The sequence below is a fragment of the Rhinolophus ferrumequinum genome, chromosome 9 (assembly GCF_004115265.2).
Source record: "Rhinolophus ferrumequinum isolate MPI-CBG mRhiFer1 chromosome 9, mRhiFer1_v1.p, whole genome shotgun sequence".
Taxonomy (NCBI): domain Eukaryota; kingdom Metazoa; phylum Chordata; class Mammalia; order Chiroptera; family Rhinolophidae; genus Rhinolophus; species Rhinolophus ferrumequinum.
The window spans coordinates 12,919,855-12,944,444 of NC_046292.1; the positions used below are offsets into that span (position 1 = coordinate 12,919,855).

At 48.6% G+C, this 24,590-nt stretch overlaps 1 protein-coding gene across 6 annotated transcripts; it reads right to left on the reverse strand.

The window, feature by feature from the left end:
* Positions 1-200: 200 nt before the first annotated feature.
* EMC1 (ER membrane protein complex subunit 1) lies at positions 201-24,578 on the reverse strand. 6 transcript variants are annotated; one of them, XM_033113544.1, is made up of 24 exons: positions 24,380-24,578; positions 21,554-21,678; positions 20,827-20,892; positions 20,509-20,602; positions 19,277-19,405; positions 18,237-18,363; positions 17,547-17,696; positions 17,079-17,246; positions 16,533-16,604; positions 16,106-16,165; positions 15,343-15,465; positions 14,514-14,610; positions 14,062-14,184; positions 13,476-13,484; positions 12,272-12,471; positions 11,978-12,127; positions 11,180-11,341; positions 10,389-10,508; positions 8,120-8,257; positions 4,839-5,012; positions 4,050-4,260; positions 3,049-3,133; positions 1,790-1,919; positions 201-1,634 (listed from the first exon to the last, which is right to left on the reverse strand). In XM_033113544.1, exons 1-24 carry the CDS (start codon positions 24,472-24,474, stop codon positions 1,455-1,457), a joined length of 2,988 nt encoding a protein of 995 aa, XP_032969435.1. In that variant the 5' UTR covers positions 24,475-24,578; the 3' UTR covers positions 201-1,454. The 6 variants fall into 6 exon arrangements, with proteins under 6 accessions (XP_032969435.1, XP_032969436.1, XP_032969434.1 ...); XM_033113545.1 differs by having other exon boundaries at positions 14,062-14,181; positions 16,106-16,168; XM_033113543.1 differs by having other exon boundaries at positions 16,106-16,168.
* Between the last annotated feature and the right edge of the window lie 12 nt (positions 24,579-24,590).

Below are 24,590 nucleotides of genomic sequence, written 5' to 3' on the forward strand. Positions count from 1 at the left end.
CCGGGTCACTTTAAGCACAATAAGCCAAGTTGAGTCAGGATGAACAGATGCCTGTTTTTTTCTGGAGATCCATAGACGTACGTTCATTCATTAAAATCAATTTCGTAATTTTATTACTGAAGTAAAATGAGCATTTTTCTTCTTTCTCTGCCATCATCTATTATCAGCATACAACCACAGAAAGATAAAAAATGTCGTTTTTTAAAAAACCATTTCTGCACTGCTTTTTGTCCCCTCTACTGCAAAAGTAGCCTCCAAGTAATGTTCCTAACGCAGAAAAAAGGACTTCAACATTTGTGTCATTCGTCACTCCCTTTATTCAGACACTTGAGTATACCTCTCCCACAGCACTAGAGAAGCTCTACTCTGTACACATCATTCTTCACAGTAAAGAAAAACCCCATCATTCCCAAAATCCACAGACGAGGGAAAATGTTTAGGACATCTGTCATACGTAGCAGAGACAACAAACAGTCCAGCCAGTCCACAAGATGCCAATTTCCTACCCCGACCCCTGTCCTCCATTTCTTAAAGATCTGTAAGATTTAAAATCTCCTTTTAAGAGAAATCTAGTGACCCACACGTTAATTTATATCTCAAGCTAAAAATAAATAATGAGGTCCTAAACCGGACGACTTTCTCTAACTAGTTTATGAGCTGGCCGGACCAGCCTCTGAGTGAAACGAGACTATGCGGGACTGTGGAATGGGCCCATTCTTTGTCCTCGCAAGCTCTTCAAGGTTCAGGTAATTCAGTAGTATTAAACAGGCCTCCACTCAGACACACCTTAGGTGAAAAACATGGGCAATGAACACAGACCAAGATGCTATTTACACACTTGGCTTTTGATAAATTGAAACAATGAGAGCTTGAAACTAGAGGCTTAGTTAAAATAAGTCTGACACCAAACAGAGATTCCACGACCAGGAGTTACTTTGGAGAGAAGCTATGAGAGGCTGGATCTTCTTTCTCCCCAATGTAAACCAGCAAATGCACCTGTAAGGTGGAGTTGTCAGTAAGAGTTCCCTTCCGACTTTGAAGCAAGCAGCAGGGAAACAGAAGGATTTTGAGCTAAACATGGGGAAAAAGGCAAACCAAAGTCAATTTAAACAGGCCTCAGAAAAGAGAAAAATCCTTTAGAGGTCTTATTAAAAAAAACAACAAAGAACCAAAAAACCCCCCACAACATTCAGAGATGGGCAAAGAAAGGAAACGGCAACGGCCTTTGGACTTCAGCGGCAAGTCCATCAAGATGCTCTGATTCTCAGCCGAGAGAGTTCAGCCTCCACCCACCGACGACGCTGCACCACACGTGCCCATCTTCCTCCTCTCGGGTCGTAACTGAGCTGAGTGTCCAACACCGCCCTCCGGCGCCCTGGGGACCGCAGCTGGAGCTCCTGCGCTGAGCCTCTCTCCCCTCGGCGCTCTGCTGGCCCGCAGCGCGTCCCAGGCCTTTACCGCCAGGCACGATTCAGGAGTTTGACCTGTGCCAGTCTTTTAGTGATCATGGTGGCAAACACCAGGCCAAAGAGGACACTGCTGATTAACACGTAGTCGTAGTCGTCCTTCAGGACATCGAACTGTTTGGATGGGTAGACTCGAGTTTGGTAAATGTCCAAACCGTACGCCACAACCTGGAAGGCAGAGGGGACGAGAAATGCTAAGAAGGGCAGCCGGTGACCCGCGCAACCCCACACTCGGGGAGGAGAGGAAATGGAATCCTCGGCTGTCTTCCCAAGGGTGAAAGCAAGAGCAGCTGTCACGCTGGGTGGCCGCGGGCTCCACTCACCAAACAAGTGGATTCCAGGCCTGAGGGAGCGGTGTAGATACCTCGCACTCGAGAAACTGTCTGGTTGTAGTTGACGAATCGCTCTGCGTGTATCTGTACATCTGGAGAATACGGGATTAGGTTCTCCTCTCTGCAAAACATCAGCCGGGACCGGCATTCAGAACTGCTGTAAGTGGATCCCTTGGCTGCCCTTGCGGAGTCCTGGGAGGTTTCCAGGCCACACATCTAGCCTCAGATCTTCCTTCAAAGTTTACTTGCTCTAGGTAGTTAAAAATGTAGCAGCTAAACGTTAGGAAGGCTGCAAGAAAGCAACCTGTGTGGAGACGAAGACTGAGATCTGAATTCCTCCCTTGTTCTAAAGCTAAAAACAACACACAGACACCCAGTATTTCACACCCGGGAAGGACAGTCAGGACCATTTTAAAACCAAACCATTGGGCCACTGGGCTAATTCCCGCGCTTTACTCCAGAGTGCCTCTGTCTACACTCCTCTTAAAGTCCTTTCATCATCCTGTGCCTTTTCCCAGGCTTCACCCTCTGCTCTCTCGCGCTCTGTCCAACCTCCAAACCATACTCCTCTCCCCGCGTATGCAAAGGCAGACCTACTGCCTCATGCTGCTCACAGACCTCACGCTCCGGAGGGAAGAGAATTCGGGATGGAGGCGAGAAAATGTGCGGAGATGATGGCTGGAATTACCAAAATTAATATTGACAATGACAAGCTCTTGGCTTCCCCACACGACCCAGCACATCCTGTCCCCGACCACATATCCCAGTGTCCCCATCACATTCTCCAGCCCCTCTAGCCTCCCGCCCGACCTCTAGTTCACCACACATGATCTCAGGGCATCTGCACTGGCTCTTCCCTCTGCTGGAAAGTTCTCCTTCAGATTCCCCCAGGCTAGCTCCTTACCTCCTTCCGGTCTTTACTCAAAGGTCACCATTCCAGAGGGGTTTTCCCAAGCCACCCTCTCAAAGCTCAGCCGCACACACCTTTCCCCCAAACCTTCATGGCCCCTGACCCTTTTCCACGTTTTTCTCCTCAGGATTTATGAACACCTAACAGTTTCTCTTAGTTACTGTCCATCTCCCCTAGCAGAATGCCAACTCGGTGAGGGCAGACGTATCTGTCAGGCTTGTTCATGGCTCTACCCCTGCCCACGAGCACAGGGCAGCCCGTGACAGACTAAGGACCCGACTCAGCCAAGAGGTTAAGTTCCCGAAGGTCGGAGCCTTCATACTGCCCACGAGGGTCTCACCTGCTTTGTTCTGTTGGGATCTCAGGACGGCGCGGATCCAGCAGGGCCTTAGGAAGGGACAGAATTGCTCCGGAAGGCAGCCCAACTACACAGAAGGAAGTCAAGGGAACATTCACACTAAGCCAATCCCAGAAGAGGCTCGTTCCCAAAATGTCGTTATCACAGAAATTTAAAATGGGGCTTAAAACCAAAAAATAGGTCAGTGAGGCTCCCTTAAGTGGCCAAAAGCGATAATCCAATTAATACACATGGGTCTGAAGGGAGGTTCCCACTTTTGAAGATACTGGTTCCCTCACGTATCCTGAGACTTCAGAAAATAAAGTTCTAGAACCAAGAAACGGGTAATAATGAGAGAAGAGCATGGCAGGCCACTTAGATCTCTTCATCCCTCTCCTTTCCCTTAGAGGTTGTGACCTGCCCCGACCAAGCAAGGCTCCTTCCATTAACCAAACATGAGCCGTGCTCTGCTGCACGAGGCCAGGGAGGGCCAGTGGGCAGGAGAGCCTGCTGGAGTCAGGAATGGTGGGGCTTGAACTTGGGAATCAGCCGAGAGGGCTGTCCTCATTTCAGAACAAAACTGGTGCCGAGTGCCTAGCAAAGCTCAGACTCCCAAACATCTTTGGTATAATCAACTAGACAGAGCAGACTGTCGCACCATCACTACGTCCTGGGCTTGGACTTAAGAGGATGAGACCCTAACCCAGGCCAGATTCTGTAGCATCAATCAGCACAGCCATCTATCAGGGCTCAGGTTCTGAGCGAGGTGAAAATGCAGAACAGAGAAGGGAAGTGGTTCATCAGAAATGAGAACTGAGATGTGTCATCTATCATGGTGGCAAAGCCAGACTCCAGGCCTTTTGCTGCTGATGTAAAGCCCCCTTGCTGACCTTCCTTTACGGTGGTCAAACGTGGCCCTGCCCGCAGCGCATGCCCAGCTCTGTCCTTCCGTGTGGCTGCCTAAGGGAACCCGGCTGCCCCAGAGGCCCTTCCCGGTCACTCACTAAGCAGGTGCCGGCTGGTGATGCCCCGCTCGGTGATGGTAGCTTCCATGGCACTGATGGAGGAGGGGAAGATGTAGGACTGCTGGAGGACCTGGGGCAGCTGGGGGCGGTCCAGGGAGCTGAAAGCGGTGGCATTGTATTGCTCGGTGCCCTCGTAGAGCTCCAGCACGGTAAATTCATTGCGCCGGGCCTTGGTGTTCCAGTACTGGTACTGCAGAGGGCAGAGGGGCAGCCGGCGCTTAGCTGCTGGTCCTGCTGGACCGGGGAATCAGAGGAGGCCCCTTTCCCATTACCTACATGCCGAGGATGGAAAGGAACCACCCCGCACCCCGGATTTCTTCCTTGCTAACAAGTTGACGGGCTTTCAGAGTGTTTTTCTCTCGGCTACCCAAAGTTTACCACAAGAAAAAAAATTCGTCTCATGGTTCTTGGAAGTCAGAATAATAACAGCTAACATGTGAGTGTTTACTGTGTGCCAGGCATTGTTCCAAGCGAGATTCAAGGTGGCTGTTACTACCCCTATTTCACAGACGATGCAACACAGAGAGCTTAAATAACGAATTCAAGATTTACAGTCGGGAATGGAGGTGCTGCGAACAAACCCAGGCAGTCTGCTTCCTGAGCCTAACCCGCAACCCGCACGCCCTGCTGCCATCCAGGCGTCTGGGGTCCTCTGAAAACACAAAGCAGCAGCGGGTTTCTGGAACCAGAGGCAGTGAAGGAAGGAACCTCAGCTGCAGGGAGACCAGCCACTTCTCCTGCGCTGCCATGTCCCGAGTGAGTTCTTACCACCACCCAGTTCTCGGAATGCACGATGTGGACGGGTCCCTTGGCTTTCCGCTGCGTGGAGGAGTGGATGATTCGCCCAGTGACGCCGTCTACGAGGAAGATGCCGATGAAGGTGCGCTCGTGGTGTCCGTCTGTGCTCTCTGTCACCACGGCCAGCAGGTTGGGGTTCAGGCTCTGGGCAGGAGGGGGAAGAGCTCCCTCAGAACGACAAGCACACATTGTGAGCCCTGGGCTGTCAGGCCTGGCAGGGGAAGTGGGTTTCTGGGCAGAAGAGCTGCCTGTTCAGAGTTGTCACCACTGCGTGCGTGTGCTGTCCGCTGGGAGCCGGCTGCCAGGCCGGGCGCTCCCTGACCCTATTTCACTGAATCCCACAAACCACCTCGCACAGTAGCTATTACCCACACTTCATAGGTGAAATGTCTCAAGTACTTCAGCAAGTCTCTCCACTCACAGACACAGCACATGGTAACTTGAGATACAGCCCCGGTGTGCCCACCGACCGACCTAAGGACACTGCGCCGTCGCGCTTTCTCTCCACCGGCGTCCTCCCTATCACTGAATGGACGATAAGTCTCAGTTCTTACCTGAATTGACCTACTGGTACCACGTGACCCAGGGGCTCACTCCCTTCCGGGGACACTTTCTCCACTTGGCGTCCAGGACACCAGCTCCCTGGCGTTCCTTCTGCCTTCCTGGCCATGCCTTCTCAGTCTCTCCTGCAGGATCGTCCCCAGGTTCTTGATCTCTTGTGGGTACCTCAGCCAATCTCACGGCCCTCACCTATCTGGGTGCTGGCAAGGCCCGACTTTACACGTCCAAGACAGACCTCTCGCTGAACTCCAGATGGACAAACAGGCTGCCAGCTCAGTATCTCTTCTTAGATGTCTCACCTCAAACTTGACGAGCCCCACACTGAACTCCTGCTGAACACTGAACTTCTGCCCCTGCTAAAACCTGCTCCCCTCAAGCCTCCCATGTCAGTGTCTCAGACCTGGAACCTCTGAGTCACCAGACCCTTTTCTGATGGGTCATCAGACCCTGACTCCTTTCTAACACACACACAAACATCCTACCCATCCACATATCCTATTGGCTCTACCTTCAGAAGTATCCAGAATCAGACACCTTACCACCCCAACCGACCAGTTTCAGCCGCCATCATCTCACCTGGGCTACTACGCTAGCCTAATTGTCTTCCTGCTCTCTTCCGTGGCCCGTGACAGTCTAGTCTCAACACAGCAGGCCAAGTGAGCCTCTTAAACTTCAGTCGTTTTTGTCACTTTTCTGCTCAAAACTTCCCCATGGCTCTTTATCTCACTCAAAGGCCAGAGTGATGGCCTATGATCTGGGCCTGTCACCTTTCTGACCTCAGCAACCCGGACTCTCCTCCTCACTGACCCTGTTATAGTCAGACTATCCTCCTTGCTGTTCCTGGAACATTGCAGGAATGCTCTGGCTTCCCTGTACGGAAGGCTCTTCCCCCAATTTATCATGACTCACTTCCTCCTCCAAGTTTCACTTAAGTGTCACTTTCTCAGTGGGACCCTCCGTGATCACCCCATTTTAATTTGTATCCTCTCCAATCCCTCTCCCTTCCCCTCCTATCAGCTTTGCATTTTTCTGTAGAACTGGTCACCCTCTAATATGCTATATAATTTACCTATTTTCTTTATTAGCCTCTCCTAAATACAATGAAAGCCTCATGAGGACAGGAAATTTTGTCTGTTTTGTTCACTGATATATCCCAGTGTCTGAAAGACTGACTGGCATCCAGGTGGCACTCACAAAAAAAAAAAAAAAAAGTATTTTTGCTACTTCACCTCTGTGGTATTCCTTCTGCAAAACCCATAACCACCGTCTGGCCACGAGAAAAACATCCAACAAGCCAAAATTGAGAGACATTCTCCATAACACCCGAGTACTCTTCAAAACAATCAAGGTCATGAAAACAAGATAAGACTAAAAAATAGTCAAAGATCATAAACTTCAGTCATTTTTGTCACTTTTCTGCTCAAAACTTCCCCAGGGCTCTTTATCTCACTCAAAGGCCAGAGTGATGGCCTATGAAGAGGCCTGACAACTAAATGCAGTGGGGATCCTGGGACAGAAAAGGACATTAATGGAAAAGCTAGTGGGACCCAAATGAAGACTGAACTTTAGTGAATAGTCCTGCACCAATGTTGGTGTCTGAGACAGATGCCCCATGGTCCACTGGGGGGAACTAGAAAAGGGGTATATGGGATACTATGTACTATCTTTGCAGCTTTTCTGTAAATCTAAAATTAAGCCGCCCAAAAAAGTTTATTTTAAAAAAGACTAACCTTAAAAATTTGCATAATGAATATGAATCTAAAAGCCCTACTCCTGACTACTATTCTTTCAACATACGAAAACACAAGTACTCTAGTAAATCTTAACTTGTACAGATAAAATTACACAGTGAATATTTTTTCCAGTACAAGTCAAAATGTGCTCTAGACTTTGTATTATTTTGGTTGTTTGAACAATTAAAACTGACTGTGGCCACACGGAAGGGATCCCCAAGAAAGAATGCAGGTCGACAGCACGAACAGTCATTTACAGGTGTGGCAGGCCCCACGGTCATCACATTACACACGACCATTCATCTTCAAAACAATCCTATGACAGAGATGCGCCTATCCCCACTACGCTGGCGGAAACAGCAGTTTCAAAAGCTTGAGAAAGTACCCACGACAAACAGCTAGTCTGAGGCAGAGCCACGCCGGAACCTGGACAGTCCAACGGGAGGCTCGCGCTCTGCTTCACACCTGGTGAAGCTGCTTCCCCAGCAAGTTCCTTGGTCGCGTGACCCTGTTCTATTCTGTCTCCTCCTCTAACTCAGTCTCTGCTGTGCCCCAGGGTGTCATTAATGTCCACTGCTACAATGACTCCATGCTTTCATAGGACAGACAGTTCTGTGGCCCACGGGTTACCTCTCCATCTCCCTCCCTTTACCACTACCTAGAGTGCTCGATCACAGAGGAGTTTCTGATGGACCAACTGAGGTTTAGCCCCAGAAAGCTCTATCAGGGCTACCACTAATAATAACAACAGTTAACATCTACTGGCTAGTGGCGTGAGCCAGGCACTAAGCTAAGCCGAGTACCTCATGTGATCAGCACAAACACCCTAGGGCGGGGGCATAGTATGCCCATTTCACAGACAATAAACTAAGACTCGAAGGGGTTGAGTGACTCGCTGAAGGTCACAGACCTACCAAATCCTGGAGCTAGGATTTCAGCCCTGGCTGTGCTGTATACCTTGTAGAGCACGCTGCGGTCCCCCATCACGCGGCCCTGAGAGTGCACGTGCTCGCTGCTGCGCTTCCCGGTCACCTTGACAATGCGCTGTACTTCTGGGGGAATGGTCAGCTCCCAGCTGAGTTCAGTGGTGAGATCCTAGAGCGAGGGAAAGAGAGCCGGCACTTGTGATCAGGAGGGTACCCCTAGACCTGAGGACTGCTGTACGTAGACACGTCCCACCGTTCATTGTCTGGGGCCTGTGCCGTAAGAAACAGCGATCAGATCTCCTAGAAAAACAACAATAAGGATCTAGTTTGGGAGGAAGTTCTGAAACTCTCAGTTTGATTAAGAAAGATACTACAGCCAGTAAGAAAACAGAGGACCATTCAATAGTATTTCACTGTGTATCTGAGAAGAAAATATCCAAAAAAAATGTATCACATTCCTGTACACTGGGCCAGCAGTGAATTACTGAGCTGGCAGGGACCTCAAAGTATTACAGGAAGTATTCTTTCCAGTCAAAGGAAACATAGCAAAGCTTTATGGTTAAATATGTTATTATACATCCATACTGTGGAATTACATGGATCCGGGGGAACAGGGGGGCGAGGGGTAGTGACTAGAAAGGGGCACACGGGCCTCCTAGGGTGCTGGTGCCGTTCTGCTTCCTGATCTGACTGCTGTGTCCACAGAGGTTCCTTTTTTGAGGGTCACTGAGCCATAACCTCAGGTGTTTGACTCTTTTTCAGTATCATACTTTAATAAAAATTGTGTTGAACAAGATAATGAGGTAGAAAAAAAGCAAATTTCCTATCAATAATACAGGTCAATTCCATTTCCCTAAGAAAAACTATCTATGCAACACACGTATGTGTGTCCACACAGCTGTTCATACGGTATTGTAAATATACAGAAAGGACAGTGGGAAGACGTGCCGCCAACTCCTGACAGGGGTCCACCTGGGGAGGCAGCCGGGAACGGGCTGGAAGGGCTCATTCACATTTCGCTTGTGCACTCGTGTGTCAATTTAATCTTTCATAATGAGAATGGATTCATGTATTATTTAAATTTTTGTTAAATAAAACTTTTTATTAAGAACAAACAAGGCTTCATTGCCACGGGCTCCTGTGAAAACATTAGAACGCACTAAAACACCCCCAGAGGGGACGGTCACCAGTAACCTCACTCGGAGCTCAGAGACTGTCAGACACACGTGTGTGCTCTGCCTCCTTTGTCTGCCCCTGGCCATCGTGTACTCCGATGACATCCTCAGGACTCCATTGACTCATGCCACCCACACTCCAGTTCATTCCCCTCTATCCACAAAGAACTGTCTCTTTTAGGGTCTCCTTTTTATCAACTTGGAAGGACAATTTTTTTTCACTAATGAGGGTAAAGAATGTATTTTCTGGGTAGACATTTCCTATGCTGTTTATGGTAAAGCTTGGCTGTTAGAAAATGTCAGAAAGGGCAGTGCATTCTTAAAACAGGTGACACTTAGATGGCATTTACCATGTGCCAGGCATGATGTGATTTGCATGTATGAACTCCCCGGATCCTCATCATAACCCTGTGAAGTAGGTACTGTGACCATCTTCTTTCACAGATGAGAAAACAGAGGGCCAGAGCAGTCATATGCCCAAGGTCATGAAGTTAGTAAGAGAGGAAGCGAGGTTTCACGCAGGCAGCTCGGTCCAAGCTCTCAGCCTCTATTCTACAGGGCCTTTGCAGAGGCCCTAGAGGATGGAAGGGCCATCTGGTGAGGACACGCCTAAACCACTCCTCTCGCAGCTCTGCTAACAGACCGAGACCACGCCCTGTGAACCTCCGAGCTAGATTTCAGAGCCTGTGTGCAGCACTGTTTGCAAGAATTGGACTCAAATATGTCAGGATCAGAGCAAATCAACCCCATTTCTAGAAATAAAATTCAAAGCATACATTCTATCAAGAGTTGGTTAATAACATCACCTTCATATAGAAAGTACTATTACTCAACCACCATTCCTGCCTCCCACCCTCTCCAAAGAGAAATATAGAAAAGGAATGTGGAATGAAAGCTCCATGGAGCAGTCTTTGTCTATTGTTCACTACTTTTTCCACAGCACCTAGAATCATGCCTGCCATGTAGTAACTGCTCAGAAAATATGAAAATGACTTTGAATCAGACATTAGGACTATGCTGATCTAAATACACGATAAATGAATGGTATAATTCACTTAGCCAAATAACCAGGGGACACCCACATCCCTCCTACAAAGGGTGCTGCCAGGATGCCCTCTTCCCTACCTTTCGAAGTCGATATCCACACAGCCGCCCCTGTTCTGCATCCACCAAATAGAAGAAGATGGAAGGGGCCAGCTCATGTAGCTGTCGCAAGACATTCCGAGTGGCTGGGAAAGCTGTGACCTTGAAAACCCCAGAAAGCCCAAGAAAAGAGTTAACGGAAAAGGTTAGGAACGTCTAAGCCGTTTCTCAATGCTCATTACTATTTCCCACCAAAAAGAACCTTAAGACCAAAACAGCATGTCTTGTTAGGGAGACCACTTCATGGGCTATGTAGATGCCTGACCACTGCACTGTACAGCTGAAGCTGAAGCTGAATAATATGGAAGGTCAACTATAATTATATATATACGTATATACAGTCACAGAATATGAAGAACAGCATAGGGAATAGTCAATGGAATTGTAACAGCTGTATATGATACCAAAGGGGTAAGGGATAGTAGATTGGGGGAGAGAAGTTATCGCTTTGTGAGGGATATAAATGTCTAACTATTACATTGTTTTGTACCCCTGAAACTTAAAAAAATAATAATAAAATAAAATAAAACAGCAAATCTTAAAAGAATTAAAGTCTACTGAACTCAGTTAGAGCTTAAACTTAGTTCTGTTGAGACCCTAAGTTTCCACAAGTGCAGAAAGAGTGACGAAGTCGCTTAGAGATGCCCTTCAAGCCCAAACATGCGCTGACTGCGAACGGCTCCCATCTCTGGTCCACGGGCTACTGTCTGACCACCCCTCCCCCACACCCGACTCCACTCAGATGTTCCCCAGCCACTCTGAAGGGGTCATACCTTGTACTCATCATCTACCAACAGAAGAACCTTGGCATAGTCTTGATCCATGATGGGGAGAAGCAAAGACTGCAAGATGGGGCGCTTCAGCACCGGGGGAGCCACTTGACTCCACTTCCCAAAAATGGGATTGAAGACATAGAGGGAACTCATTCCTGTCTCCTGAAATGGGCAAAGTGTCAGCCTCCACCAACATGCAAAGAATGCAAATCCAAGGGGGAAAACTGAAAGTCTTTGCCCTCTTTGTGGAAAATTGTCTTGGTTGAAGGTGAATGATCCCTGAGGCTAATGTGGCAAAAGGAAAAATAGTCAAACTTCCTCTCGACTCCAAAGCTAACCAAGAACTGGGCACGCTGAGGAACAAATAACAGTCAAGAACCAATTCAGCAACCCCAGGGCAGCCATTCCAGGAGAATGTCTCCCAAGCCCCCTTTCTAACAGTACCAGAATGAACCCACAAAAATCCATCTAATTCGGTAAGGGAGAGTTAGAAATAATAGCTTTATGTCCTGCTCTCCCTCATCTAGAGGCGAGAAAACAGCTACTAACAGCGTCCATGTTTGGGAGGGAAGACGGTGTGCTGGTTTACTCCAGATCTGGTGAATCCCGCCCGCGTTTCAGTCAATTCCACATCAGTCCTGGTTTTTCCTCTCAGGCCAAACACTGGAAGAAACAGAGCTCTAACCCCTGAATACACCCATCTCTAACTCTCACAGAATTCCAAAGCCCTAGGATAAATTTAAATTATGAAACACCAAAAAGCCACACCACTTTGGCTCCGATCCGAGGTGGCCTCACCTTGTCCTTTACAAGCAGGGTGCACTGTGGGGGGTGGGGGAAGTGAGCGGTGGTTCTCTGGACCATCAGTTTAAAGGAGGAGTCTGGCTGGACATTGGGGAGATACTGTTTCCACAGGATGGTGCCAGAGCTGCTCTCAATGCCAAAAAGCTGCAAGATAAACAAACAACTGGCTCACTCCTAGAAAGACAAACCTAAGAACTGATTCTATCCGTGAAAATTAGAACGGGCCCTCTCCCCTACCGCTCCTGGCACCTGAAAAGGTTTGCTACCTGGCGCTTAACCCCCTCTCACCTTGCCTGAGGCTGTCACCATCACCATCATCTTCTGCAGGTTGAATTCATCTCGGGCCAGGGTGTCAATGTTGATCTCATTCTTAATCTGACTTCGGGGCTTCCGGGCATCGTAAAACATTTTCCAGAGGTGGGAAGTCCATGCCTGCAGCAGGATGAGCTGGGACGAGAGGCGTTTCAGGAACATCCCCAGCAAGCCATCTGGTATCAAGGGAAAGGTACTGCAGCTGAGGCTCCCTCCCCACCAGACTAGGTGTTTCCAGCTTTTCCTAATGAGGGTTTGCTCCCTCTGCTGTGGAGCATTCAAGCCAGCCACACCCCGGGCTGCATGCCCAAGGGGTGCCAACAGTCTCCCTCAGGTACAGACACGCAACCTACTTACCTAGCTCTTAGGACTTCACCTGCCTAGAACCTTGGAGGAGGAGACTAAGAGGTCAGGGAGCAGCCATGCAGGACGCAGCCACGCTGTGAGTGTCTCCACCACAGCCGCACATCCAGAGAGGCCAGAGGAAGGCTTCTGGGTGCCAGGACTAAACCAGAAGAGGAAGGGGTGTGGGGTGCAGGGGTGCAGATGGATGCGTGTCATGAACAGTATGTCCATTCCCACTGCTTCGTTCCTACTCTGTCAACTGTTTCACTAACACCCAACAGATCATCGATAGCACCCAACTCCTGGGACTATCATTCACTCTCCCCCTGACTCACGTCAAGGCGGCCGCCACTCTCAAATCTCCTCCCTAAGTAGATTCGGTCACTGAAGCAAGGCAGCATGGTAAAGAGTAAAGAGCATGGCCTCTGGAGTCTGGCAGACCTGGATTAAAAGTCCCAGCTCCACCGCTGACTAGCTGAGTGACCCCGGGAAGTGTACTTGACCTTCTGGCCTCTGGTTCATCTATAAAATGGCACGTAACCCAGTGACTGGGCTCTTGCAAGATGACACCACATGACGTGCATGCAGGGTTTGGCACAGTGCGGGGTACACAGGAAGTGCTCATGGAAAAGGAGGAGTGCCTTTGCTTAGTCTATTTTCCATCAACCTCAGCTCACGGAAGAGAAGTGAGAGGCAAGCAGACCAAGCACAGCCCCAGCAGTCCACGCACACACGGTGTATACCTTGTTGAAGCACATCAGGAAAAACATAGTTAACCAAAAGCTAGTCACGTGGGCAGGCAACGAGCAAGAAGGCAGCAGGAAGCACATTTTACCTTGAATCGCTGGATCCAGGCGGCAAAAATAAACAGTAAAGTCAAATTAATGCTTGGCTTAAGAAAATCCGCAATGCCTAGCAGGGTGCCTGGCCCAGAGTAGGCCCTCGGTAAATATCTGTTGGCTGGCGAGATGAATGGATGGAGGGGAGAGAGGTGAGAGGCAGGAGTGGATCAGAGTGGAGGGAGTCAAGCCCTTCCTGGGGGTTGGGACTGCGGCCGGCCCCAGTCATGTCTCTCTAGAAAGGTTTGGCTGTTGGTCTGGGGACCATGGGAGCACAGTGCCTGAAATTTTAGGTTCTCAGACACGGGTAGCTACTACTGTACTAAGATGATTTTTTCCGCAGGACCTTTCCCTAGAGGGAGTCCCGGGTCACTCCGTTCAGAGAAAAGAATGGTACATAACCCGCATGGCTAAAAAGCACTGGAAACTGGTCACAGAGCTCGTTCAAATGAGACTTGCAAAATGGCCGCGCCCGGAAGCCGGGGACGCCGTGATGCAGTGTCGCCTGTGGTGCAACTAACAGACCCCTACCCGGAGCACCCCTTCCAGCAACTCTCTGGTCCCCACCTCTTGCGTTCATACCTGCTTTCTTGCCAAATTCTCCTTCCAGCTCAGCCTGCGCCCCCGTCAGGGGGAGGTCCACCATCTCGAGGCACACCACCTCTGCCAGGGACTCCTCACGGCTCCACAAGACCACCTTCCCTGCTACAGAAACCACGGTCACAAAGCTAGGCCCGCCTCCCTCATCTCCCGCAGAGACTCTCCCTGGCGGCTCAGGGATCCCCGCAGCTCTTGTGTGAAAAAGAGAAATGGCAGAGCAAGGGGCTGGATTCAACAGGCCAAGTGAGGCAAGTTCTCTATCCCACCCTAGAATGCTAAAGAATTATTCAAAAGCAGGGGACAAATGCTCTAGAAAGAGTATTCAGGGCACACTCCACTTGAATCTTTCCCAGAAGCCTGTCCACAGCCCCAAATAAAGTTTGACTGGACTCATGAGCAGGCCAGAAAAAATGGGTTGAATGAGGTCCGCTCACCCAGCTGCTGCAGGAAAAGTAGCAGGTGATCCTCTGTCTGGACCAAGGCCCGGTAGCCCACAGAGTCATCCTTCTTCAAAAACACCTGGATGTACATCTATAAGCCAAACAGTCAAGGCCACTGCAGTCAGTGAGAATTCAAACGCCTCTTAGAGCACCAGACCCTAAGGTTCAAAACCTCAGGAGTGGTCCAGGTCGTGGCATTACCTGATGTCTAAACAACAGAGAGAGTGCCTGGACTCCAACACGACGACATGTATTTTTAGGAGTCAACACAACAGTGCTAGGCTTGAGCTCAGACCTCTCCAGGGAGGAACCTGAGTGTTTCTCGGGTACCATGATGCACTGTGCGCCAATCACACCCCAGAAAACAAGCAGGAGGCAAGGACTCGACTCCCCATTTCAGAAATAAAGGAGTCACAGCCCAGACAGGCTGGGGAACACAACTACGTGTGACAAAGGCAATGCTGGATGCGACTAGGAGTGCAGGCTGCGGGTTGAGGGACTGCTCACCAGCTCTGTGCCTCTGAAAGGACCCTGAACCCCACTAGACAGTTTTCTCACTTACAAAACGAGGGCAGTAATAAGCACCTCACAAGACTGTGGAAAGGGTTCAATCAATTAGTGCGGAAGTGAAAGCTTAGCACGGTGCCTGGTGCAGTGACAAGTTGGCATAAATGGTACCTGTTTTTCCTGTTATTCACAGGGGTTTATGACAAGTCAGTGGCTCAGGAAGAACTAGAACCCACATCCAGACAGCCCTCATCAGGCCCCGTGGCTGTGGCCTGGCCCTGGGGAAAGGACGCCCCTGTTGAAGGGTCCCCCTCACCCGCTCAGGCCGAGTGCCGTTTTGTTCCAGGCTAAAGGTGATTGTGGTATCGAGGAGCCGCCGACCTGTCTCCACCAAGTAGAGGTTAATGACGTAGGTCTGATTGAAGCAAGCCAGCGAGTCCTAGGGATACAGACGGGATACAGATGGTCAACTAGAGGGGTCGCCCCAAACAAAGCCTCCCAAAGGAAGTCCAAGAACTGGGGTGCAAACACCCTAGAGAAGGACACAGGCCAGAAAGGAAATATGTGCAGAGAAAAATAAGAAAGAAAAGAAAGCTAATTCCTAAGGCAGAAATCAGATACCTGAGTAAACAAATAAAATGACAGCCACTCTGCTTGTTTCAGAAGGAAGCCAGTACAGTGTGGCAGAGACTTGCCAAAGAGAGGGAAAAGCGTAAGCAGGGAAATCACAAACCCCTTCGGAAAAGCTGACGAGATGGAAGCCACAGCAGAAACCTGTGCCTCCAACCGAGGTCCCACACTCCGCCCCAGGGCCACTGCACAGATTACCCCTCAACAATACCAGCCAGGACCACAAAAGAAATGGGGAAATTGAGGCCCAGAGAAGACCATGGTTAAGAACAGATTCTAGCAATTCTACTTGCCAATCTCCCAACTAAAATGGATCAAGAGAAAAATCACTTACAGAACTTAGGAAAGCCCATCTGAGACAGGAAACTCTAGGAGACCTGCGCACCCCAACTTCATGGGTGACCTCCTGTGTCTCTAGATCTGGCACACTGCCCAATGCCGCACCCTACCTGTGGACTCCACTTCTCCGAAAAGCTCCCCATTGACCCATCTTCAGAACTGCTAGGTTTCTGCTAGGGAAAAGAGAAGGACAAGAGCAAAGTGAGCCTAAGGGTCACTTCCCAGTGACCAAAATGAAGCTTTAACTCCTGTATCTATCTTCTCAGCACTTGGGAGAAGGCAAACTTCATTTCTCATTCCTGTCCACAAAGCCTACGCAACCCACACCAGTCCCAGATGGATGGAAGTGAGGGGCCCACTCCTGGGGACCAAGGAAGTGTGCACAACACTCTGCAGATGAAGTGAGAATGTACTTCTCCACAGCCCCCAGGCCCCTGGGTTCAAAGTGACCAGGAAAGTGTGCCCCGACTTCTGGTTCCCAGGGCTTCTGGGGACACGAGAAGGAAACCCCCAAATGCTATTACTCTCAGCACTCACCGCTTCATTCCGACAGGTCATGACTGCAGCCACCGTCTTCTCCCCAGTGGTGGCAAAGCTCACTAGGGCAGTCTGGGGGGAAAGCAGGCTGTCAGCTCCTAAATGGGGCCTTTCCTAGCCCCCAGCCTTCCAGAGCATCACTTCTACAGGGAGGCCCCTTGGCCTTGAAGTTGAAAGGAGCATGATGGCCAGGCCATGTGAGAGCAGAGGGCATCCACAGCTAAAAATAGGCCTCTCACGACCTCCAACACAGGCAGAGGTCAACCCTCAATCCCACGCTGCTCTTATATGTACGGGAATCTCTAATTAATGCCCCCACTTTCCTGTGGACTCAGGGGAAGGCACCAGTGTTACTCTACAGGTCCTTTGTAACTCTCAGGAGAAAAGGCATCCCATTTCTGCTCTCAGGCTAACCCCTCTCGAGCCCCGTATGAACAGATGTCTTCTATCTCAAGCAAATGTGTCTGGTTTTAAAGGCGGGGTTTCTAACACCTGTGTCTTGGCTAGCTCCTCCTGAATCCGGGCAAACCATGCTGCCTGCATTACCTGTGGGAAGTTTTTGAGCAGATTCAGGACTCCGTGATGGTACTGCAGCAGGGCATAGTGGCTTGGGGACAAATGCAGGAAGAACTGCGACCGAGAAGGATCCACTGGGTGGGGCTGTGTGGGCAGGACCCTGGGTTGGAATCCACTAGCAAATTCTAAGCCGAGAGACTGAGAGGCAAGGAGGAGGAAGGTTAGGGCTAGAAGCCAAGAAGTCGGTTTTCCATCCCGGGCTTGCATCCTCTACCCCACTTGGCCAGTGAAAGTAACCAGGCCATGGCACATGGCTCCAAAAGCTCCCATTCAGGTTCTTCAGAGAGGAGAGTGGCCCACTTCCCCTTTCACCAGGTCAGCCAGAGGCCTGACCTTCTGCCAACAGCTGCCAAGGCAGGAAGGAAGCAGTGACACTAGCACTCTTCCAAGCGGCTAAAGCCATGCCTCGGGCCGGGGGAAGCAGCGATAGCCTCTCACCTGCAGTGGGATCTGCCTCAATTCCCACTCAATCTCCAGGGCCAGAGTCTGGAGGGACCATGAACTTGGGTCAGGGCAAACCAGGACAGCCTCATCCACCATACCACAGGCTCCGGTGAGACTCTGCAGCCAGGGAGTCGAAACCCTGACCTACGGGAAAGACATCGTAACAGAAGGCCTGTGAGGATTTTTAACAACTCCCTCTCAGCTTATCAGGAATGTCACCACCAGACCCCCCCGGGGGGGAGGCCCTAAGCACATGGTTCTTCACGGTTGGCTCCAAAGAGTTAGTCCTGTCCCCCCAGCCTCCCGAAAGCTCCAAAGCTAGAGAAAAATCAGTTTTCTTTCTGGCTACTAGAAAAATATGGCAAATCATTTTTAATACCCCACTTGCGATAAGCATTTCTCTTATTTGTCACATGTGGTTTCTCTATCATTATTTTATGGTATTAGCTTGCAAGATATTATACTTGCAGGCAACAAACAGGTCTATGCAGTTTTTTTAGCCACCCCAGGAGAGCACCACGTGTGAATGCAAGGGCTTTAAATACTTGATGAGGAAAAGGCAGCCTCCAAGTGACCAGAAGCAGGGACCTTAAGTGGCTTTTGCATCTACCCAGCCAAGTTCCCTGGTCCCCAGGGCAAAGAAGGGCTCTCCCTATGCCCCTCAAGCCACACGGCTCCTCTTACCTGCTGCACAATCTCTCCATCTTCCACATTAAACCTGACAATGTTCACGTGGCTGAAGGGAACAACACCGAGGGCCCACACCACCCCAGAGCCGTAGGAATAGACCATCTGGTAATGGATGCTGTCACTGTGAGAGGAAAGGAAAAGCAGGGAGCAACAGTATTAGCCGCAGGCCAGGGCCATCCTCGGGGGTCATCCAAAACCAAGCTGGGGGGTCCTTAGCCAGATGCCATAAACTAGCAGCCCCAGTTGGTTTTGTTTGGCTCACACAGTTGAGTTTGTTGTATTTTGGGTTTTTTTAGCTAGTTGTCCACATTTAGACCTGATATTTTACATGTAGAAACTAAATTTTCAGCTTTTCTTAAAAAGTAAGATGTGGCAACACTAGACCTATCCTACATTCCTCCAGGGCCCCTATCAGCTGAGTAAGGCTGCCCCCTCGAGGTAGGCCAGGCACACTGCAGCTCCGAAGAGTCCACACTGGGCTTGCTTTGCTCCTGGATTCCACCTGGTATCTCTATGCACTGGGCCCCATGGAAATCTGAGTTTTGGATCCCTGCCTTAAAAATTTGAAAACGGCCAAAGGTGGTCTGAACAGATCCTTTCCTTTCCTCCCTCCCTCCTGTTCCTTGCCAGCTTCAATGCTTCCCACCACCAGGACCTCTGCAAACCATCTCAAACCTCACTCAGCTCCTACCCTGGGCTTTCTTGAGCTGTTCTAATTCTTAACTTAATATGAAAGGCTCAGTCTAACTTGAACTAGAAGTCACAAAGCCTAGAGTCTGACCACGAGCGATTGAGCCTTGCCCCTTGCTTGACTGGCTCTTGTGCCCGGTTTGAGAGTTTTCTCCTCACCGCAAAGGAAACTCCAGAGGTAGCACAGCCCTTGAGTTCCGGCCTATCCAATGAGCCCAACACACCACACTTGATGACAACATAAGGCAAACCTGGGCCAAAGCAAATGCTTCAATCTTAAAGAAAAAGAAGGGGCTTGTAGAGAGCAGAACCAGGTAGCCACCACCTGGTGGAAGGCAGCTTACCTTTCTGGGAGATGTTCCACCCACTTTAGGTGCCCACTGGAGAGGTGATGGAGGGCAAGAGTGGTCTTCTTCAGGACCGCAATGTACCTCACTGACTCCTGCAGGCCTACCAGCCCAAGTGCCTGGAAACTGAGCACAGGTACAGCGGTGAGCACTGACACGCCTCCAAAGCCTCAGGCTAGAGGAGACAATCTGGAACACTCCCACTGCAGCTTAGCAGGTAAGAAAACAGGCTTTGGGGGTCAAATACATCCGGATCCTAAGCCTGGCTCTGCCTCTGGTTAGCTGACTTGAAAGACTACACTTTCAACCAGTGGGCAGGACAGCTTCCCTGAACCCCCTGAATATCCTAAGGTTGTTCCCTCCTTCCCCCAGGACTTCATAGCAACCAGGCCAATGCTCTACCATGGCAACCCTTCAGACAGTACTGTCATTACTAGACTACACGCCTGCCTCCCTCGACTGACGACGAGTTCCTTGACAAAAACTGTCTCCTATTTAAATGTGTTCCCACTGCCTGGGGACTCCCCAAGTGTTTCCTGACTGCACAGCAGGTCTATAAGCTAATGCAAAGGACACTATCAAATAACTCCAACAGATGTAACAGTAGCTCAAGCTGTTCTCTAAACGTAAAATTAAAACACTGACAGTTTCACGGGATGTAAAGTGCAGCATAGAGAATGTAGTCAATAATGTTGCAACAACTATCTATATATAGTGCCAGGGGGTACTAAACTAAATGGGGGGAATCACTGCATAAATTATATAACTGTCTAACCACGATACTGTACATCTGAAGCTAATACAAAGTAATACTGAATGTGAACTGTCACTGAAAAAAAACATTTTTTTAAAAAAACACTGAAAGTTTTATATTATGTTCTTACATCTAGAACATTGCAAAGCTCTCCAGTCACGGTAAGATTAGGAAAAATAGTCAAGTACAAACACTGCGTCTAGCTGAGAGGTCTGCATCTAATAAATGCTCAATAAATGCTGGCTCAGTAAACACGTGTGTTCCATTACCTCAAGAACATCAAAAACTGGGTGTTTGAGGCTCTTTGGCTCTGTGGTGGTCCCTGGGAAAAAAGCCAAAAGGCCCAAAGTTGCTGCCCATGAAGGTCTATGTTCCAGCAAAGCCTTGAACCAAGCCAAGATAAAACACAGCATCTTCCCCTCTACCTGCCACTGTCCAAGGTCATCAAGATAAAACACAGCGTCTTCCCCTCTACCTGCCACTGTCCAAGGTAATCTCCCAGTTCAGGCCCCCGATATTAGTCTCCCAGGAACGCATGATCCGGCCTCCGTTGGACACAGTGATTGCATCTGGAAGAGACAAGACCATGGTGACGTCAACTCCCCAACTGGTGCTCTGCAGCCTCCTAGGGCCTGTGAGCAGTGGCCTCACCTCTGCTGTATGAGTGCAAGTATGAGCTATTTGCACTCCTGTTCTTTCCTTCTCCATTCCCTACCAGACCCTGCAGAAGGAAGGAACCAAGGAACGGGGAGAGGGAGCCGACACATGATAGGGACAAAGCAGGACTGCTTACCCTGTCCGTACAGTAACATGGCATCCACAGCCCCTTCTGCCGTGCCCTTGTCGACATGGCGCCACACTGAGAGACAAGAGGCAGACGTTACTATGAACTGAAGAGGAGGCATCCAAGAAGATGGGCAGGAGAGAACTGAAGAAGGCTTTGTTCGCACAGCAGTGTCCAGTTGTATTTCAAGGGAAGGAAGGGTTCCAAATAACGTAATGATCCACTCCCACTCGCTGGGTAATGAGGGGAGGAAGGGTTGAGAGGAGCTGCTACTGTCCCAGTCTGGGGTCTCTGCACTTCTAATCCCCATCAAACACATAAACGAACAGTGACGAAATTAACAAATCCACTGTGATTCACAGGAAAAACAGTGATTATAAATTACCTATCCATGATTTTAGTGCCTAAAAAATATCTATAAAAGTAGTGAAGTAATGGGGGAGGAGAGGAGGCATCCAAACCTTTTGTGCAAAATAGAATCACATGTGTTTTGCAGCAGTATCTTATTTAAGAACACGCAGAACTTGGGCTGAGGGACTAAACTACAAAGGCCAGTTACAGGATTAAATGACGAGACTAAAAAAAAGGTCAGAACCCAGTAAGAGATCGCATCTTTTGGCTGACTTCCCTAACTGGGGAACCAGCCGGGCAGACTTGACAAGCCACACAAGCCATTCTGGCTTCACTATGGTCAGCCATTCCATGCCGAGGTAACTAGTCTACACAATTCACTCACAGATCTCCCCAGTCCGAGAATTTAATGCTGCAATCACATTCTTCTCTGTGGCCACAACCAACTTCTTGGATCCAGGGGAAAATTCCAAGGAAGCAAACTTGAGCTTCCCAACATACTGCTGTCTCCTAAAGAAAAGAGAACAGGGAAACGTAAGGGGCCAAAAGCATCACTGCACAAAATGCTTTGAAAAAAGACACTGCACAAATATATGAGGTTATCGTCATCATACCTACCTTGGGTAGTAGGAGAAATGTTTGCTAATGAGATCTGACCAAAAGCAAAAGATCTATGCAATGTAGTCAGAAGCAAAGGGAACAAGAAGAGAGAATAACCTAACAGATGAGAAATGCAACAGTCTTCCTTCGAAATGCAAGCACATATTTATCTCAAGAAAAGTGATACCCAGAAGAGCACCTGGTCTAAATCCCACTACAACGTTACAGTCCTCTCTGCATTAATAGGGGGGCTAGGTGCTCATAGTCCACATGAGGGAAGAGACATAAATCCTGTTGTCCATAAGCATACAATCCAACTTTCCCTTCTATTTTCACGGACCTCTGGAGAAAAAATTATGCAAATTTTCTAATAAAAATCCATAGATTGGGTCAGGCCTTTGTTCTCTACAGCCTTTTCCATGTTCAGGATCCATGTGACCTATTGCTCATGCTTTCTTTGGAGTATATCTTATCACTTTCAACACTCTAAGCATAAAAAGAAGATAATTAGCTTCGTATGGCCAACTACCGAGTACATAGGAGGTGCTCCCACATTGCTGTTAATGAAGTACTGCATTCTCTAGCAAATTAAACGCACGATATTTACACGGAACTTCATTTGTCATGATGTTGTTTGGTCTAATTTTTTTTTTAAAGAAGAAATTGAGCTGGTAGTAGAAAGATAGGCTTATATGACATTTGACAGTTTCTACCTGTATTTCCACATACTTTATTCTTACTGCATCCACTGAACACTCTATGACATATGCTGGACAAATATTATTACTCTCATTTTACAGGTAATTAACCTGTAAATAGTCCACTGAAGTCAACGAATTACTGTCAGAACTAGAATGTGAAAGTAAGACCTTTTGACTCTAAATCCCATGCTCTTTTAAGATAACTAACTTTCCTCTGGACTATAAAACTAATGCCTGCTTATGCGTAAAAGTATTAAAAAAATCAAAAATGCCTAAAATACCACCACCATAAACTTTTTAATGTTTTGGTGTATTTCTTTGTATTTTTCAATTTGTAAATTTCATATATCTAGTATTCTGTTAATTGGAATCATACCAAATATGCTGTATATGTGCAATACATACATATTATATTGTAGGCCTTTCCCTACATCATTAAAAATATGACTTATGTTGCATTTGTCGTACCATCTTATATCACACACTTAAACAGCAGGTCCTTGAATAACATTATTTCATTATAATGATTTTCCCTAGGGACTTAACTCTTGTTTATATCAATTAGCCTACGGTAAAATTGGTTTGGATGTCTGTCTTTTTGTTTAAAGTCGCAGAACCTACTGATGACATTAAGTGAGGACGTACTGTATATCTGCCCCATGAGCTCCTTGTACCCCCAGCACCTAGAACAACCAATGACCCACGACAGACACTCAACAAATAAGTGAATTACCGTGTTTCCCTGAAAATAAGATCTAGGCGGACAATCAGCTCTAATGCGTCTTTTGGAGCAAAAGTTAACATAAGATCCGGTCTTATATAATATGTAATATAACATAACATAATACAATGTAATACCGGATCTTACATAATATAATATATAACATAATACCAGGTATAATGTAATATAATACCGGGTCTTATATTAATTTTTGCTCCAAAAGACACATTGGAGGGGATTGTCCAGCTAGGTCTTATTTTGGGGGAAACACGGTAATTTGCCTGATACAAAATAGGCTTCAAAGAGGAGGAGATATCTCAGCTGGGCTCTGAATGTTAAAATATTCCCTGAGTAGTAATCATAATGAGTACTGGACTGATTGCACTCAATGAGCCAGGCATGGTGTTAATTTAAGGGAATTATCTCACTCATCCTTACAACAACTGTAAGAGATAATGGACCAGTATTAGCAAATCATTTTACAGAAAAAGAAACCATGGCAGAGTGGTTAAGTCACTTTCCCAAAATTACACAACTCTTTAGTAGCAAAATTCAGATTCAAACAAAAGCAAGGCCTTAAGGAAGGTGTGGGATGGCAGGTGAGGAAGTGAGTGACTAAGTGAATGGCACCTCCATGAATGGCACCCCCTGGGTGATGTGAGACTTGTGAGCCCCTGTTCTGAACCCAGAGCCGGGGCTGGAAGGGAGGAGAAACAGGACTTAGTTTAGCACTCATAATAGCACCCGAGACTCGTACACATGCCCAAGAGAAGAGATGCCAATTCGAGGAGGAATGAGAGTTCGCCGAGGGCTGTCGACCTCTCACATGCAGATCAGAAACCTGACAGTCACTAAAATGGGGCCTGACGGGGGAGGAGGGAACAGAGATCTCTGACCAGAACCCCAAGCCGGCCTGAATGTCAAGGCCAGCTTCAGGGGCTTATGACCTGTACAGTCGCACGCTGCGTCTTAGAAGGGCCACCGACGTTTGGTTTAATGCTCTGCTGTCCCCATCTAAAAACTTTCAGCTTTTGAACAAGGGTCCCACATTTTGTTTTTGCACTGAGCCCTGTAAGTTTTGTAGCCTAGACGGTCCTGCTGCATGGTAACCGCCCGCCCTTTAGCAGGCAGAAGACAGGTACTGGGAAAATAGCCACGTATTTCCCGAAGAGGTGCCGCACGTACTCACCAATCAAACTTGCCGACTTGGTCTTCGTACACCGCTGCCGCAGGAATAAGCAATGCAGCCCAAAGCCAGACTCGGGAAGCCGCCGTCGCCGCCATGACAGGAGCCCGGGCCCGCCCGCTGACGACCCGGCATGCACCGCGCCGCAGGCTCCGCCTCCGCGGAACCACAGAGTTCGGGCCACATACAAACCCTCGGTGGGGCGCCCAGGAGT